At 34.4% G+C, this 13,353-nt stretch overlaps 2 protein-coding genes across 7 annotated transcripts in view; one reads left to right on the forward strand and one right to left on the reverse strand.

Moving 5' to 3' along the window:
• LOC129947427 (E3 ubiquitin-protein ligase highwire) overlaps positions 1-13,353 on the reverse strand; it is a 125,780-nt gene that overhangs the window by 18,327 nt on the left and 94,100 nt on the right. The window lies entirely within an intron of this gene.
• The window catches only part of LOC129947429 (uncharacterized), a 38,988-nt gene continuing 31,719 nt past the window's right edge, over positions 6,085-13,353 (forward strand). Inside the window, exons 1-2 of one of the 3 annotated variants that reach the window (XM_056057978.1) lie at positions 6,087-7,534; positions 7,603-8,359. In XM_056057978.1, coding sequence (XP_055913953.1) covers positions 7,847-8,359 — 513 coding nt within the window. In that variant the 5' untranslated portion in view covers positions 6,087-7,534; positions 7,603-7,846. Of the gene's footprint in view, positions 8,360-13,353 lie in introns of all 3 variants that reach the window. The other 2 variants (XM_056057980.1, XM_056057979.1) reach the window with 2 other exon arrangements.

A 13,353-nucleotide genomic window follows, 5' to 3' on the forward strand; every position in this document is an offset into this window, starting at 1 on the left:
AAATCATGGTCCATTTGTTGATGTTCAATAATCCATTCAACGAACTCTCTTCTCTGTCCATGGTCATTAGGCTTCAATTTTGTGTTAATTGAATTTTGTAAGCATGAAGACACAGATCTTTGGTGAGTATACGCTGTAGAGAGGTTCTTGAAATTTGCAATTCTTGTCCACGACGTCGAATTGAGGTTCCTGGATTGTCAGCAACACTCTCACGCACTGCTTCGACATTCACATTTGAACGGCTTGTTTTTGGACGACCAGTGTGTTTGGCGTCTCCAACGGATCCAGTCTCCATGAATTTTTCAATTAATCTCTACACAGTTGACGAAGTTAAAACACTATTCCGACCATATTTTGTATGAAATTTTCGAACTGAAGACACGTTGTTCTATCGTGTAACGCTCCATTTTTAATAACCCTATACTGTTAGCTGTCAAATTGCTTTTTTTCAGGGTTGCCAACACTTCACTGCACAAATGGCGGCAAATTCAAATCTTGCGTTAATTTTGGGACACCCTTTAGATATTTGAATGTTTTAAGCTTCTGATTGGCCAGCTGTCATATGAGGTTAGATGACATTTATGGCTGAAACACAAACACGCTTCAGTTTCAGCTTCGGATTCGCCTGACGTTTACGAGTTCAGCCATAGGAATTCAATGCATGCTATCACAATGGATCTTCGACCTCACGTTCCGTTTGACAATCGTAAGGAAAAGAACGTAATGTTCCGTTTGGAGTCACATTAGACTCCAAACGGAAGCTCTAGTTCAATTATCTGAACATTTGCTTTGTCTGACAGCTCAACCGCTGTAAAATATTTGCTCTTTGGAAGGATGAAACAATAGAAATGTCATTCAAAGCAACCTCGAAGCAAGGCCTCTAACGCAGACGAAGCTGAAGCGTGTTTGTGATTCAGCCATTAGTAACATTCAGTTGCGTTGCATTTGAATTTTTTGAAGTTGAAAATGTTCATATAAAAATTCAGATAACTATGTTGCTTGTTCATAATTTGACATTGCAAGTTGAATTTCAGTATAAATTTCCAGTTAGGAGTGCCATTTGACCTTTGAACGATTTTTACTGGGAGAATCAGTATAATTTACTGTATTTCAAATCCTATCGTTGGTCCTTCCCGGTATTTTATTATTAGCCGTATTTTTTTTTTTCAAACAAAAAAAACTTAATTATTAAAATTAGTTTTGAACATATGGAGCCTTGATGGCTATTATATTTTAGTTTGAGCCAATTAATAATTTCCAATACTAACACTTGAGGCATATTTTGCTTTACTTATTTTTCTACGAGCAAGCGTTTCAAAAAAAAAAAATCATAAAACAACTCTAGTTAATAATTGTGAATTTAGTGGTCTTATGACATAAGACATATGGCCGTGGGTTGAGATTCGTTTTAGTGGCCAGTTATAGCTATCATTGAACTCGATCCGGACAAATTTTTGCATCGATATTTGACTGTGTTTCCGTTTGATTAGAAATTAAAGTTATATACTGATGTATCGGAAATCACGCAAGGAATTATTTTTGGGAAACAAAAGTTGAATTGCGCATTTATTTTTCGCTACAATTGTATTTTTGTATTTTCTGGGCGGAGGATCATTTTCCTGAACAGCTGATGGCTCAAAATCACCAAGGTGCAGAATTGGCTTTGCTAGCAATTTAAATACTAAAACTAACCTGTTTTGTGTGTCCATCAAACAATATAGTATTAATAAGGTAAATTTTAAATGATATCAATTTACACGTATAGAAAATCATTTCGGGAACGCGTCCTAATTTACAATCTTCAACAACAAGTCCAAAATATAATTGAAAAATGTAAGGTTTTTAACCCCGGTCATAACTCAATGCACCGTATTTTTTATACAAAATGTAGTTTTAGAGAGGATACTAAAAGATTATTCATTTTTAACTATAAAAATGCAAAAATAGTTTGTCCAATCGTCATTTCGTGAACGGTCTATACTAATTTTAAAGCAGTATAAGCTAAAAGTCATCAGTTTAGCTTGCAATTTTTTGTCATAAAACCAATTTTGAAATTGCAACCTTGGTATGTTTGAGCCTGATACTTTTATGTTCAAAAGTGAAACGAATCGTTAAACTGATTTGTGTTCCAATTTCACACAATTCCAATGACAGATTTATGTCCGACAAAATTTGTCGGTGGATTTTAATCAGGAAATTTTTTTCAATGACAGACATTTTGAATGATAGTTATAAACGCCCTGCCAACAAAATTCCAATGTTTTGTTTTCAATGATGAAAACCAATGATAGCTATAACTTTTGCCTTAAACCCTGTGTTTTTCCTTTTACCTCTCAAATAAGATACAAAAATGCTGTGTAACACATTTTTTAACAATACAATTTCATAGATAAAAGTTGTAGACTCTTTTTTAAATATGCAACACATAACACAATATTTGCGATAAGAAATGTCGAGTTCTATAAAACCACTTTTATTTTTAAATATTTTTCTATGGTGGTACTCATTAAAAAAATGAAAATAAAAGAATAAATGTCGCCATTTTTTAAAGATCGAAATTCTTAAAAAAATTAACGCATATTTTTCAGTGATTTTTGATACATACAGAAATAATTATAATAAAAGCCAGTTGTATTTCTACTTTCAGAAATAACTGTCAAATTAAACAAGAAATCAATTTCGCACGTACTGTGAAGCATAGAGATTTGGTTTTTAGCCTCACACCAATAATGTGGAATGTTTTACCCAAAATGATTTTTTTCGTCTCATTTGATACTCAAAATTTTAAGATGACCCTCCATACAAGAAAATGATCTGTATTAAATTTCAAGACAATTAGTTGCCCCGTTTAGGATCTCGGTCAAATTGCAAATTGCACAACAATACGCTGACAGGTGTACAATCGGTCATGTGTATACTTATTTTAATGAATTTAAAAAATAAATCAGATGAATGAAGACGAGTGCCAAATTTAGGGTACGCGTAAAAAATGTTGCCCACAAAAAATTTGTTTCCAGCATCACTTTTTTTAAATAAAGAGTTAAATTTTTTTTCGTATGTGTGTGATAATAGTAAAAAAAAATACAGTGCGAACAATAGTTAAGAGAGGAGGCAACTAATGTGAATATTTAAAACAGTATCCGGTTTTTTTTGCCATTAAACTTTTAAAATCTATAATTTTCAGGATGTTTCAGGTTTGCCATAATATTCGCACTTTTATTGAATTTTGTTTGTAAGATTAAAAGAAAAAAATTACTTTATATAACATTTATAATTATTTTATTCTAAAGAAAGTTACGTTGAATCCACGCAACAACGTCTGTCGGGTCAGCTAGTTATAAGTTTTTTACTTGCGACATCGAGGAACTATATGGGAAGTTTTGCATTCGTGCAAAATTTCGAACTCGAGATTTTAATCAAACCTGAAATGTCGAAAAAAATGGGTCCCGCAATTCTGTCCGGTCTGTTTTGTCTGTCTGTGCACGCTCCTTCAGCCTAAACCATTGAGTCGATTGAGTTCAAACTTGGGACTTAAAGCAGAAAGATGCAAAAAAATATCTGTATAACAAAATTTATTTGTAGTCGCTATATTTACTGGTTCCTAAGATATAGATAAAAAAATGATTCCCCAACGCATAAACGTACTTACATGTTCAAAAAAAATTGGTTGGGCAATGAAAAGTGAACATTTAGGTTGACTCAAAATATTTCTAGGACAAGTAACGCTAGCGACTTGAATTAAATCTTATTTGATATATTGTAACGAAAAAACATTACTAAAAGTTGGTAAAAATTGATTCTCGACTCAAATATCTTTTCAAAAATTGAAGATATTGGCATCAAATTAATTTAATCTTATAAAAAAAAATAGTTTTCAACATCCAGTAAGAGTTTGAGAAAGATTGAATTGACAGTTTTTTTTACAGAAAGTAAAAACAAAACATTACTAAAAGTTTGTAAAAATTGATTTTCGACTTTTTTTTTTTTTAATTTCGACTTTTTAAAAATTTGAGACCCGTAGCGTAATGGTCAGTGCGTTGGACTATCATGCAAGGGGTCTTGGGTTCAATCCCTGCGTGTGCCACCTAACTTTTTCAAGGGTACTGCCTCTTGCGAGAAATTCACAAATCCTCCAAGAGTAATTCTTGTCATGAAAAGTGCTTTCTCAAATTAGCCGTTAGGATTCGGCATATAAACTGTAGGTCCCTTCCATCTCTGGTATTACCAGCACACAGGAATGGTTGAGAGTTGTAAGTGACTAGGCCCTGGTTCTTCATGGACTGTTGCGCCACCTAATTTATTTATTTATAAAATCCTAAACAAAACATTACTAAAAGTTTGTAAAAATTGATTTCGACTCAAATATCATTCAAAAATTTGAGACTATGGCTTCAAACTAATTTTATCTTATTAGAAATATTATTTTTAACATTCGGTAAAGTTTTGAGAAAAATCAAATTGACAGTTTTTTACAAAAAAAAACCTAAACAAAACATTAAAAAAAGTAACTCTACATTATGTAAAATTTTGAAAAAATTGGTAAAAATTTACTTTCGACTCAAATATTTTTTCAAAAACTAAACTTCTAGAAAATACTGTTTTTAACATATTTTTTTTATAAAAATCCAGCAATCGGGGTTTTCATAAGAAATTATAATCTACACAAAATTATACACAAATTGGTAAAAAGTGATGTTGAGTTCTCGATAACTCGTGAATAGTAGGAAAAGATATTAACTTCAAATTAATTTTATTCATTAAATTTGTATTTGTTTATACAAGAAATTCTACTAAAATTTGTAAAAATTGGTTCTCGACTACAAATAGATTTTGAAATCAGACTATTTCATTATATTCAAAATGTTGTTGTTAATTTTAAAATTTTTAAGAATAATTCAACTGAAAACTTTTTAAACAAAACGTGAAAACCTACAAACAGTGTTGGTCGCATCCCAGCCTCTGTTTAAGTTTTTAAATTTACCTACGACCTAAAGGCTCAACAATAATAGACTTAATCGAGCTTAAGCCAGCTTAAGGCAACGAACCAATAGGCAGCCTTATATGTCACTTACCATAATAGACGTTCTGCTCAGTTTCGTTAAATTTCGCTAACTTTCGCGCAATTACGCAAGAGCCATTTAAATGGCTCGAGCTTAAGCAAATGTCAAATTTGCTTAAGTTACTTGAATCCATTATGGTTACTTTTTGTTTTGACGATAACTTCTTGTAACTTTTCGTTCGGTTTTGACATTAGCTTACTTTCGGTTAAGTCAATTATAGTTGGGCCATAAGTCGAGGAACTAATTTCCTTTCATCAGGCGAGCAGTGGACTTTACGACCCATATTCAAACACTAATGAATATAAAACTGTTGTTTGAAGCTAATAAAATGGTTAAAGCAACCTACCTCAAGAGTTTATACCATAAAATAAAGAATATTATAAGAAGCTTGAATTTTATGACAAACTTCTAAAACATGCAAAATTTTATTGCAACACAAATAATTTAGCTGCGAGCATAAAGATTGGTACCCCATAGAGAATAACCGTTATTTCTTTAAAAAATGTGGGTTGCATTCAAAACAACCGCTAATCAGCAACAATTCAACAGTGGATAACAAAAAATTTCTCACACCTATTTTGTTTGACCAGCTGTGTATAGTGTGAAGACATAAGTTCCAATGTTATTGTTCATTCTAGCATATTTAAGGCGTTCCACGAATTTAAGGATATTTATTTAAAATTAGATTTAAGCACAGCCAATAATCGTATTTAAGTGTTTCTTTGTGTTTTTTGTTTTAAATATTTATTTTTGTTATATTAATAAAATTGCATTTAATAATCAATCACATCATCTCATTAAAGCAGATCACTTCGAGTAGATCTCATTGAGTGAGTGTTAGTGGCGACGTAAAACACTCAAGACAAAATCAAAAATAATTGAGTAGGTGAGAAGATGAGAAGATCGCCCTCATGTTCATGTTCCATTGAAAAACAACGAGTGTAAATATTTTTTCTCAGCTCACTGCTCACTAGTCACTGCTCACCACCACCGACCAAACACCGACCGATCACTTCACTACAGTCTTCAGTTTTAATTTCGTTGCCGTTTCGTAAAGAAGTCGTAGTTTTCGTATTTTCGAAGACGGTTGATTCAACACTCTCGTTATTCCAAATCCCCTTTACCATAAAAGAGATGAGAATATTGTGATGTTTTGAAAACGGGCGTGAATCTACTTGAGAGAATTAAAAAAAGAAAAATATCCATATTCTTGTTTTGTTTGCTTCTGTGTTTTTCTCCACCAAAAGTCAACTTCGTGCATAGAAGTATATTTTATTTTTTTGAGATATAAATTAAAAATATGAAATAAAGTATCTAAAGCAAAGGGGGGGTTATTATGAGTATATTGGGTTGATTGATATCTTGAATGAATAAAAAATAAAAAAAACCTATCCAACGGGTTGTTGTGTGTATCTTGCGGGTGAATGTAGTTCAATTAGGTACATGTACCTATATTCTTCGATATGCACTTTTTGTTGTTGTATTGTTTTAATTTCCTCAATTAAGTCATGATGGTGTAATTATGAATAAAAAAATATTGATCTTTGATTGGATATCAAATAAAATTAATTGAAAAATCAGTGAAATTAAGTTTAAATTTTTGAAAAATAAATTATAACAAGGAAGTTCCTTCAGACATCAGCAGAGAAGCCAACGAACCAACTTACAGACAAATAAGGAGATAACAATAATAACAAAAATATCAAAAATAAATAATATACCGCAAGAAGTGGGGCAAGAGGAAGAGGAAGAGAAGGGAGCTCGAAAGCATTCATCATATACCTACAATACAATTTTGTTAATTAATTTAATTTATATTTTTGTTGAATAAAATTTTCTTTTCTTTTCGTGAAAAGCACGTAACTTGACGAATTCGTCGTCGATCGTCTTCGTGTTGTTATTGTTGTGGTTAGCAATTCTTGTCATCCATCTTTTGTCGTCGTCGGTCGTCGTGGTTGTTTGTTTTCGTATATAGTTTTTATTGTCGTTGTCGGTTGTCCACATCAACTCACTAACTATCAGTGCATCAACATTCAAGATCCAGCCAGCCACAGCTATCTTTTTATTCATCCATTTATGAGGAACAATAAAAACGGCTTATCCTCCAGCCCATATGTGCAGTGCCCCGTGCAGTACTACAAGTACAACCCATAACCATAATAAGAAAATCTTTCGTATTTTTGTTTCCCATCATCAGACGAGACGAACTGAACAGAGGCGATAGGGAAGAATACGACCACGATACCAACGAACGCTGCGACGACGAGTGGTTATTCCAACGATAAGCCACTCCATTCTACTGCTGCCGCTCCGCTGACACTGACTCCAATGTAAAGATAGATATACGTATCTACGAAGTGAGCCCGAAATCAAGAATTCACGGACGACGGACGGACGGGACGCATAAGCGGCAATTGCCTACACTCCCCGCATTGTAATTATTACTCTCTGGTGCACATATTGGAGTTCGTCGAGTGTGTTTTTAGTTTTAGTGTTTTCGAACCAAATAATTGTGAGTCAGATGTTTTTCTATCACACACAGGTTTTCGTTTTGGATCGTTTCTGATGATCGCTTTGACGAACTAGATTGTTACTACGAATAAGTTGCTATAAGAGTATTTTACGGGGCAATGGATTTTGGAGTAGTATAGCGAGCATTCCCCCCTCCCCCCTAATCGTCGATTGAAATAAAGAGTGAAAGATACACAAATGTGAAACCGGAAACCGTATATCTCATTTTTATTTAAAACAAAAAAATATCCAACAACAAAATAAAACATAAAATCATGCCGTCCTCGTCGTCGTCGTCATCTTGGCCGTCTTATTATACAACGACGAACTCACACAGGGTGATGTATTGCATTTGGACCATAGCATGGTTATATCTTACGTCAATTGTTCAGTTTGTTTATTGTGATTCAGTGGCGGCTACAAGTGCAACCGCTACCGCCACTGCCGCCGTTCCAGCTGCAGAGTCCATTGTTGCAGCAGGTTCTCCTATATCCACCACATCATCACTTAATGCGTCGTCGTTGTCTATGTGGAACCATTCAACTACACTGTATCTTTTCCCCCCTACCAACTTCGTGGAACCTCATCAGAGACATGCAAGATCAGTGGAAACAGAGGAGCTATCAATATGGCAAGGTGGTAGATTCCCCTCATCATCAGTGCTTCATAGTCGAAATTTAATAGTAAGCCCTACATCGGACAGACAGGATATCTGCGAATCAAGTTGTAAATGCTCCAAGGACAATAACTTCATAACAATTAACTGTGATTTTAGTGCTAATAAAAAGGTAAGCATTATAATTATCAGCAAAGAAAAGAAGGGTTTATCTTTGGGATTGAACTTCATTGATGTACCTACCCATCCTCTATCCCATTAAGGGAAAAGGAAGAAAAATATATGTAGTAATGACTTCTTTTTAATGATCATGTCACGTAGTAGAATTTCAATATTTATTATTTTATCATCTATACCTTTACTCCTCGTTCTTTTTTGAATGTGTGATTCTGATAGGTACCTAGTTGGAACCTATGATGGTTAGCCAAGAAGACATCAAGCTGAGGTTAAGGCACATATTACTTCCAAGACCAACCTTTTTTTTTTATTGTATTACTACATTATTGTTTTTGTCTGCAGTCACGTTTTGACACAACTTAGAGTGAAGTTAGGAAACGTGTGTGCATGTTTGTTGCATGGACGGGACGTATCTTATAGTTAGTTACCTCCTCCATGTGCGTATAGAGGAGCTGAGCGTAGCGAATATGTTTCCCATATGGTTGACTGCATGGGTTTCGGTATCAGTATCGGATTTGGATTTGGTTTTGGTTTTAGTTTTGGACAATCGAATCGGGAAGGGAAAAAATTCTTGGGAAAACATTCATGCGATCACGCGCGTGTCCTTATGAAGATAATTTCTTATTTATCTATTGGATAGATCGTCGTCGCTAGTAGTTTTCGGTGTGTTATTGTCTATGACTTGTCTATGAGAGTTGATTTTATTTTTTGAATGTCAAGTAGGCATTTCAACGAAAACAACAAAAAATCCAACATGTTGGATATTGTTTGTGGTTGGGAAAAAAGAAAAAAAAAAACAGAAAGCGGAAGTGAACGTTATCACAAGTGGAGGGGACAAAATGTGCTGATTTTAAGTTCGTTAGGTAGGTAGGGCAGTATTGAAATAAAATATATAAATAAAGATAGAGGATATTGGTATTTTATACCACTTGACCCTTGAGCAGGATAGTCAATTAAAATAGGTTAAAAATTCTTAATTCTAGTTGCAGGAATGACCAATTTAGTTTTGAAGAGTTTTTGAACATTAATACATGCGTTTCTGTAGACGTGGGGAAAGGAATGAAAGAAGGAATTTATGTCGTATCCGAAATCATTTTCCAATCAGGGATCTCAATAGAACATCTCAATTAACTCTGCAGATTCTTAAGGTTGGTGTAGTTAATTTAAAAATGACGTATTCATCCATTATTTGATACAAAATATAAGAACTGTCAGTTTGACGTTTCAGTAAATAAATGTGAGGGGCTGCGTTCAGTCTCAGACCGATAGTGTTTCCGGATAGCTTTTTGGTTGTGTTTTACTTGCAAAAGGACAGCTGATATAAAACAGCTGGAATGTCAACAAAACAAATCCAAATGTATCCAATAATTTTTGCTGTGTGTGGGTATCTGACAGCAAAGCTGATTCAACGTATGGATGTAATTTGAAGGAAAGAAAAGAAAAGTGATTTCAAATTTGTTGCTTTTTTCGTAAAAATCGATTAAAATTATGCTCTAAAAAGTTTGTTTTACAAAAAAAGTTTTGGACCTCGAAGTCTAAATATTTGTTTGCTTTTTGTGAAAAACTGAAACCTGCTTTTATTTTTTACCTGCTATTTCATTAACGTATCCAACTCGTTCACTAGAAAAACATCGGTAATTCAGAAAAAATCCGTCTTTGGAATTGTGTAAAGTTGAAAATTTGCATTTCTTATCAAAAGGAAACACTCAAATATCTATATCCAGATTATTGATATAATTTGCCTTACATGTTTGCCTCAGTTCCTTAAAAAGTTTTTTCCTCGAATTGAAGAAGTGTTTGAAAATGTTTAGAACTATGCTAAATTTAATAATGTATTCTTTCGAAATTGGGAAATTTTTGTATAATTCAAAAACACACTATATTAGAAGACTTTTAGTTATGAAAACCAACATAACAATCAAACCGGTAATGAGTTGATCAGAATCATTATACTGGACGGTTTTTTAAACAAGCTATGTGACACTTGAAATTATAAATACAAATAAATTGAGTGGCGCAACAGTCCGTGGAGGACTAGGGCCTAGTGACTTATAGCTCTTAACCATTCCGAACTTGAGAAAGCACTTTTCATGACAAGAGGCAGTACCCGTGAAAAAAACTTTAGGTGGCATAGGCAGGGCTCGAACCCAAGACCTCTCGCATGACAGTCCATCACACTTTTTTTTTATATAATTTCAATCTTAAAACTAGACGAAAATTCATAAAACTAGCCTGATTAACTATAACTTTCAACTAACTTACTGGTCCCATACGGATACTCTAAGTTAAACAATAATACTTAATGTTAATGCCTTTCGGCCCTAAGATCTATTTAACTTCAATTCCATTTTAGTTGTTTTGTATTTATTAGAAAATTTAGAAAAAACTAATTTCAATATCCTTTTTTATTTTTACTTAAAACTACTTAAAATAAGGTCCTTAATATAAAACTTAAAGTTAACTAAAACTACCTATTCTACCTATGAACTACTTAAAACTAGAACAACCACAGCAGCAAATCTAACTATCTAACATTTTTGTGTTTCATATTTTGTTGTCTTTTTTTATTTTTTTTATTTCATGTTATTTTTTTATTTTTTCTTGTGTATATTTTTTTGTGCCTCCATGCTTATTCTACTTAAAACTAAACCCTACAACTATAAAACAAGTATGTAAGCCGGTCAAGGCTCAAAACCCCATCCCGAATACCCACTATCAAGTGCCGATTGAAGCCACCTAAACTGGTTTTCCTGCTTCACCCTAACAGTTCGGTCCCGTTCGGACACAGCCCTACTGAACCGAAGAAGCTCTGCTCCGCCTTGTGCCATGACGTCCCGAACTGCCAATCTATGCAGTATCAGACCGCATCTATCTAAAAACAGGAAGATGCGGTCTGATACAGCATAGATGCGAGTGCACTTTTAAAATACTCGTCGTTCGGATGTGACCTCGAACGAGTTTTATCACGAAATTGTCAATTCTGTTGATTCGAGCGCCATTTTATAGGACCACGTTAGAATAGTAAAGCACGTAAGAAGATTCGGCTATTCGATATAAGCCGGTCAGAGCAGCATTTATATGTCTGTCAAAATATAAATACTAATCTAACCAGATACCGAGGTACTTCACTACACTTTTGCTCGCTAATGGCTGCCCGTGAAGATCAACGATGACCATCTTGCGCCAATTCTTACACGTATCCCTCGTGGCCCTAGCCAACGGAGCCGGAACAGAATTGTCTCTGACTTCTGGACATTTATTTTCAGTTTCCAGTCGTCGCAATATCGCTGAATCTTGTCGAAATCACGCTGCAAGAGAATTCTAATAACCTCAACCTTTCGGGCCGTTCTGTACGCAATTAGATCGTCGGCGTACGCAATTGCCTTTGTAAGACTACCTATTAGATCGCTGGTGTAAATGCTGAAGAGAATCGGCAAATTCACCGCTCCCTGTTGAAGACCATTTTTAATTGAGAATGTAGTGGTAGAAGTTACATTGCCACTTTTGACAACAAACTTTCTACCGTTAAGCATATCATAAAGTATATACAACAATGGCTTGCTTATGCCAAGCCAGCTCAGTTTTAGGTAAAGACCCTCTAACCATACGTCTTAGGTCTTTTCCAAATCAACTAAAACAGCGGAATTATTAATGATTTTTTCGAAAACTTTGCTGATGCTCGGAAGAAGACTTATCGACCCAAGATTTGACGGGTTGGAGTTGTCCTTTCCCTTTTTCGGGAGAGGATGAACCACAGCGGGCTTCCAATGCACTGGATAATATGCATTATTGAAGAGTGTGGTGTAAATGTCAATTGCCTCCATCGGTAAATGTCTTAGTACAACGTTGGATATACCATCGAGACCTGCTGACTTTTTATTTTTTATTGAATTGAAGATGAGCTGAAGCTCAACCTTCGTCACTAACAAAGGACTTGCTCCCGTTTGCTCGGCGATTATGGCATTTGCCAAGGAATCGTCATTGAACCGCATGAAACCGCGGTTCTCAGATCGCCATTGTGTCATATCATTTCGAAGGTAAAAGTGATTAAGTAGGGCTCTGTTTTCCAGGTCGTGGTTGGGGCGAATGCTAACATTCACCTTGTACACTTGCTGGAAAGCAGCTCCCACCGCCTCTACTTTTTCCTTCGGATCTTTAATTATGTAAAAGTCATCGTCAAAGATGGCTTCTTCTGATTCTATTTACGCTGTCCTGAGTACGTCTCTGTTCTCTTCAGTTCTTTGGAGTTTCAGACACGGAAGGTCATTATCGTTCTTTTCTCTGAATATCTTGTTGATTTTAGGGAACATACTAGGATCACTGGAATTAACTGACCGGATCTTACAGTCCACAGTCCAACGCACTAACCATCATGCCACGGTTACTACAAAATACTTGAAATTATTGAAATACAATTTTCAGTACTCAAAATGGCTCTGACTTTCAAACATTGCACAGAAAAGTCAATTAGAAACATTACTTAGGTTTCACTAAATTTTAGTTTTTAAAAATGTTGTCTGAATCAGAATCAGAAACAACTTCCACACTTAAATATATACATATATAATATCTTTCTTAGATGTATTTAAAAATCTTATCTTAGAGTTGGCTTATTTTATATTGAAAAGTGATTTTCATATCGTTTTTCAACCCTCGATCTGGTTTAGATATTACGACACAACTTGTAGCTATCAATCCTCATTCCTCATGGGCAAATTTATCTTGCGAGTTTGCGCAGCAAAATAATGGCAAATAAAGGGTGATTTTTTTGAGGTTAGGATTTTCATGCATTAGTATTTGACAGATCACGCGGGATTTCTCTCATGTGTCAAAGAGAAAGATGCTCAGTATGCTTTGACATTTCATCATGAATAGACTTACTAACGAGCAACGCTTGCAAACCATTGAATTTTATTATTTTTTTATCGACAAATTTATTATTATTTTTATCGACAAATTTTGTTCAGCGATGAGGCTCATTTCTGGTTG

This window comes from Eupeodes corollae, chromosome 2 (assembly GCF_945859685.1).
Source record: "Eupeodes corollae chromosome 2, idEupCoro1.1, whole genome shotgun sequence".
In the NCBI taxonomy this organism is placed as follows: Eukaryota; Metazoa; Arthropoda; class Insecta; order Diptera; family Syrphidae; genus Eupeodes; species Eupeodes corollae.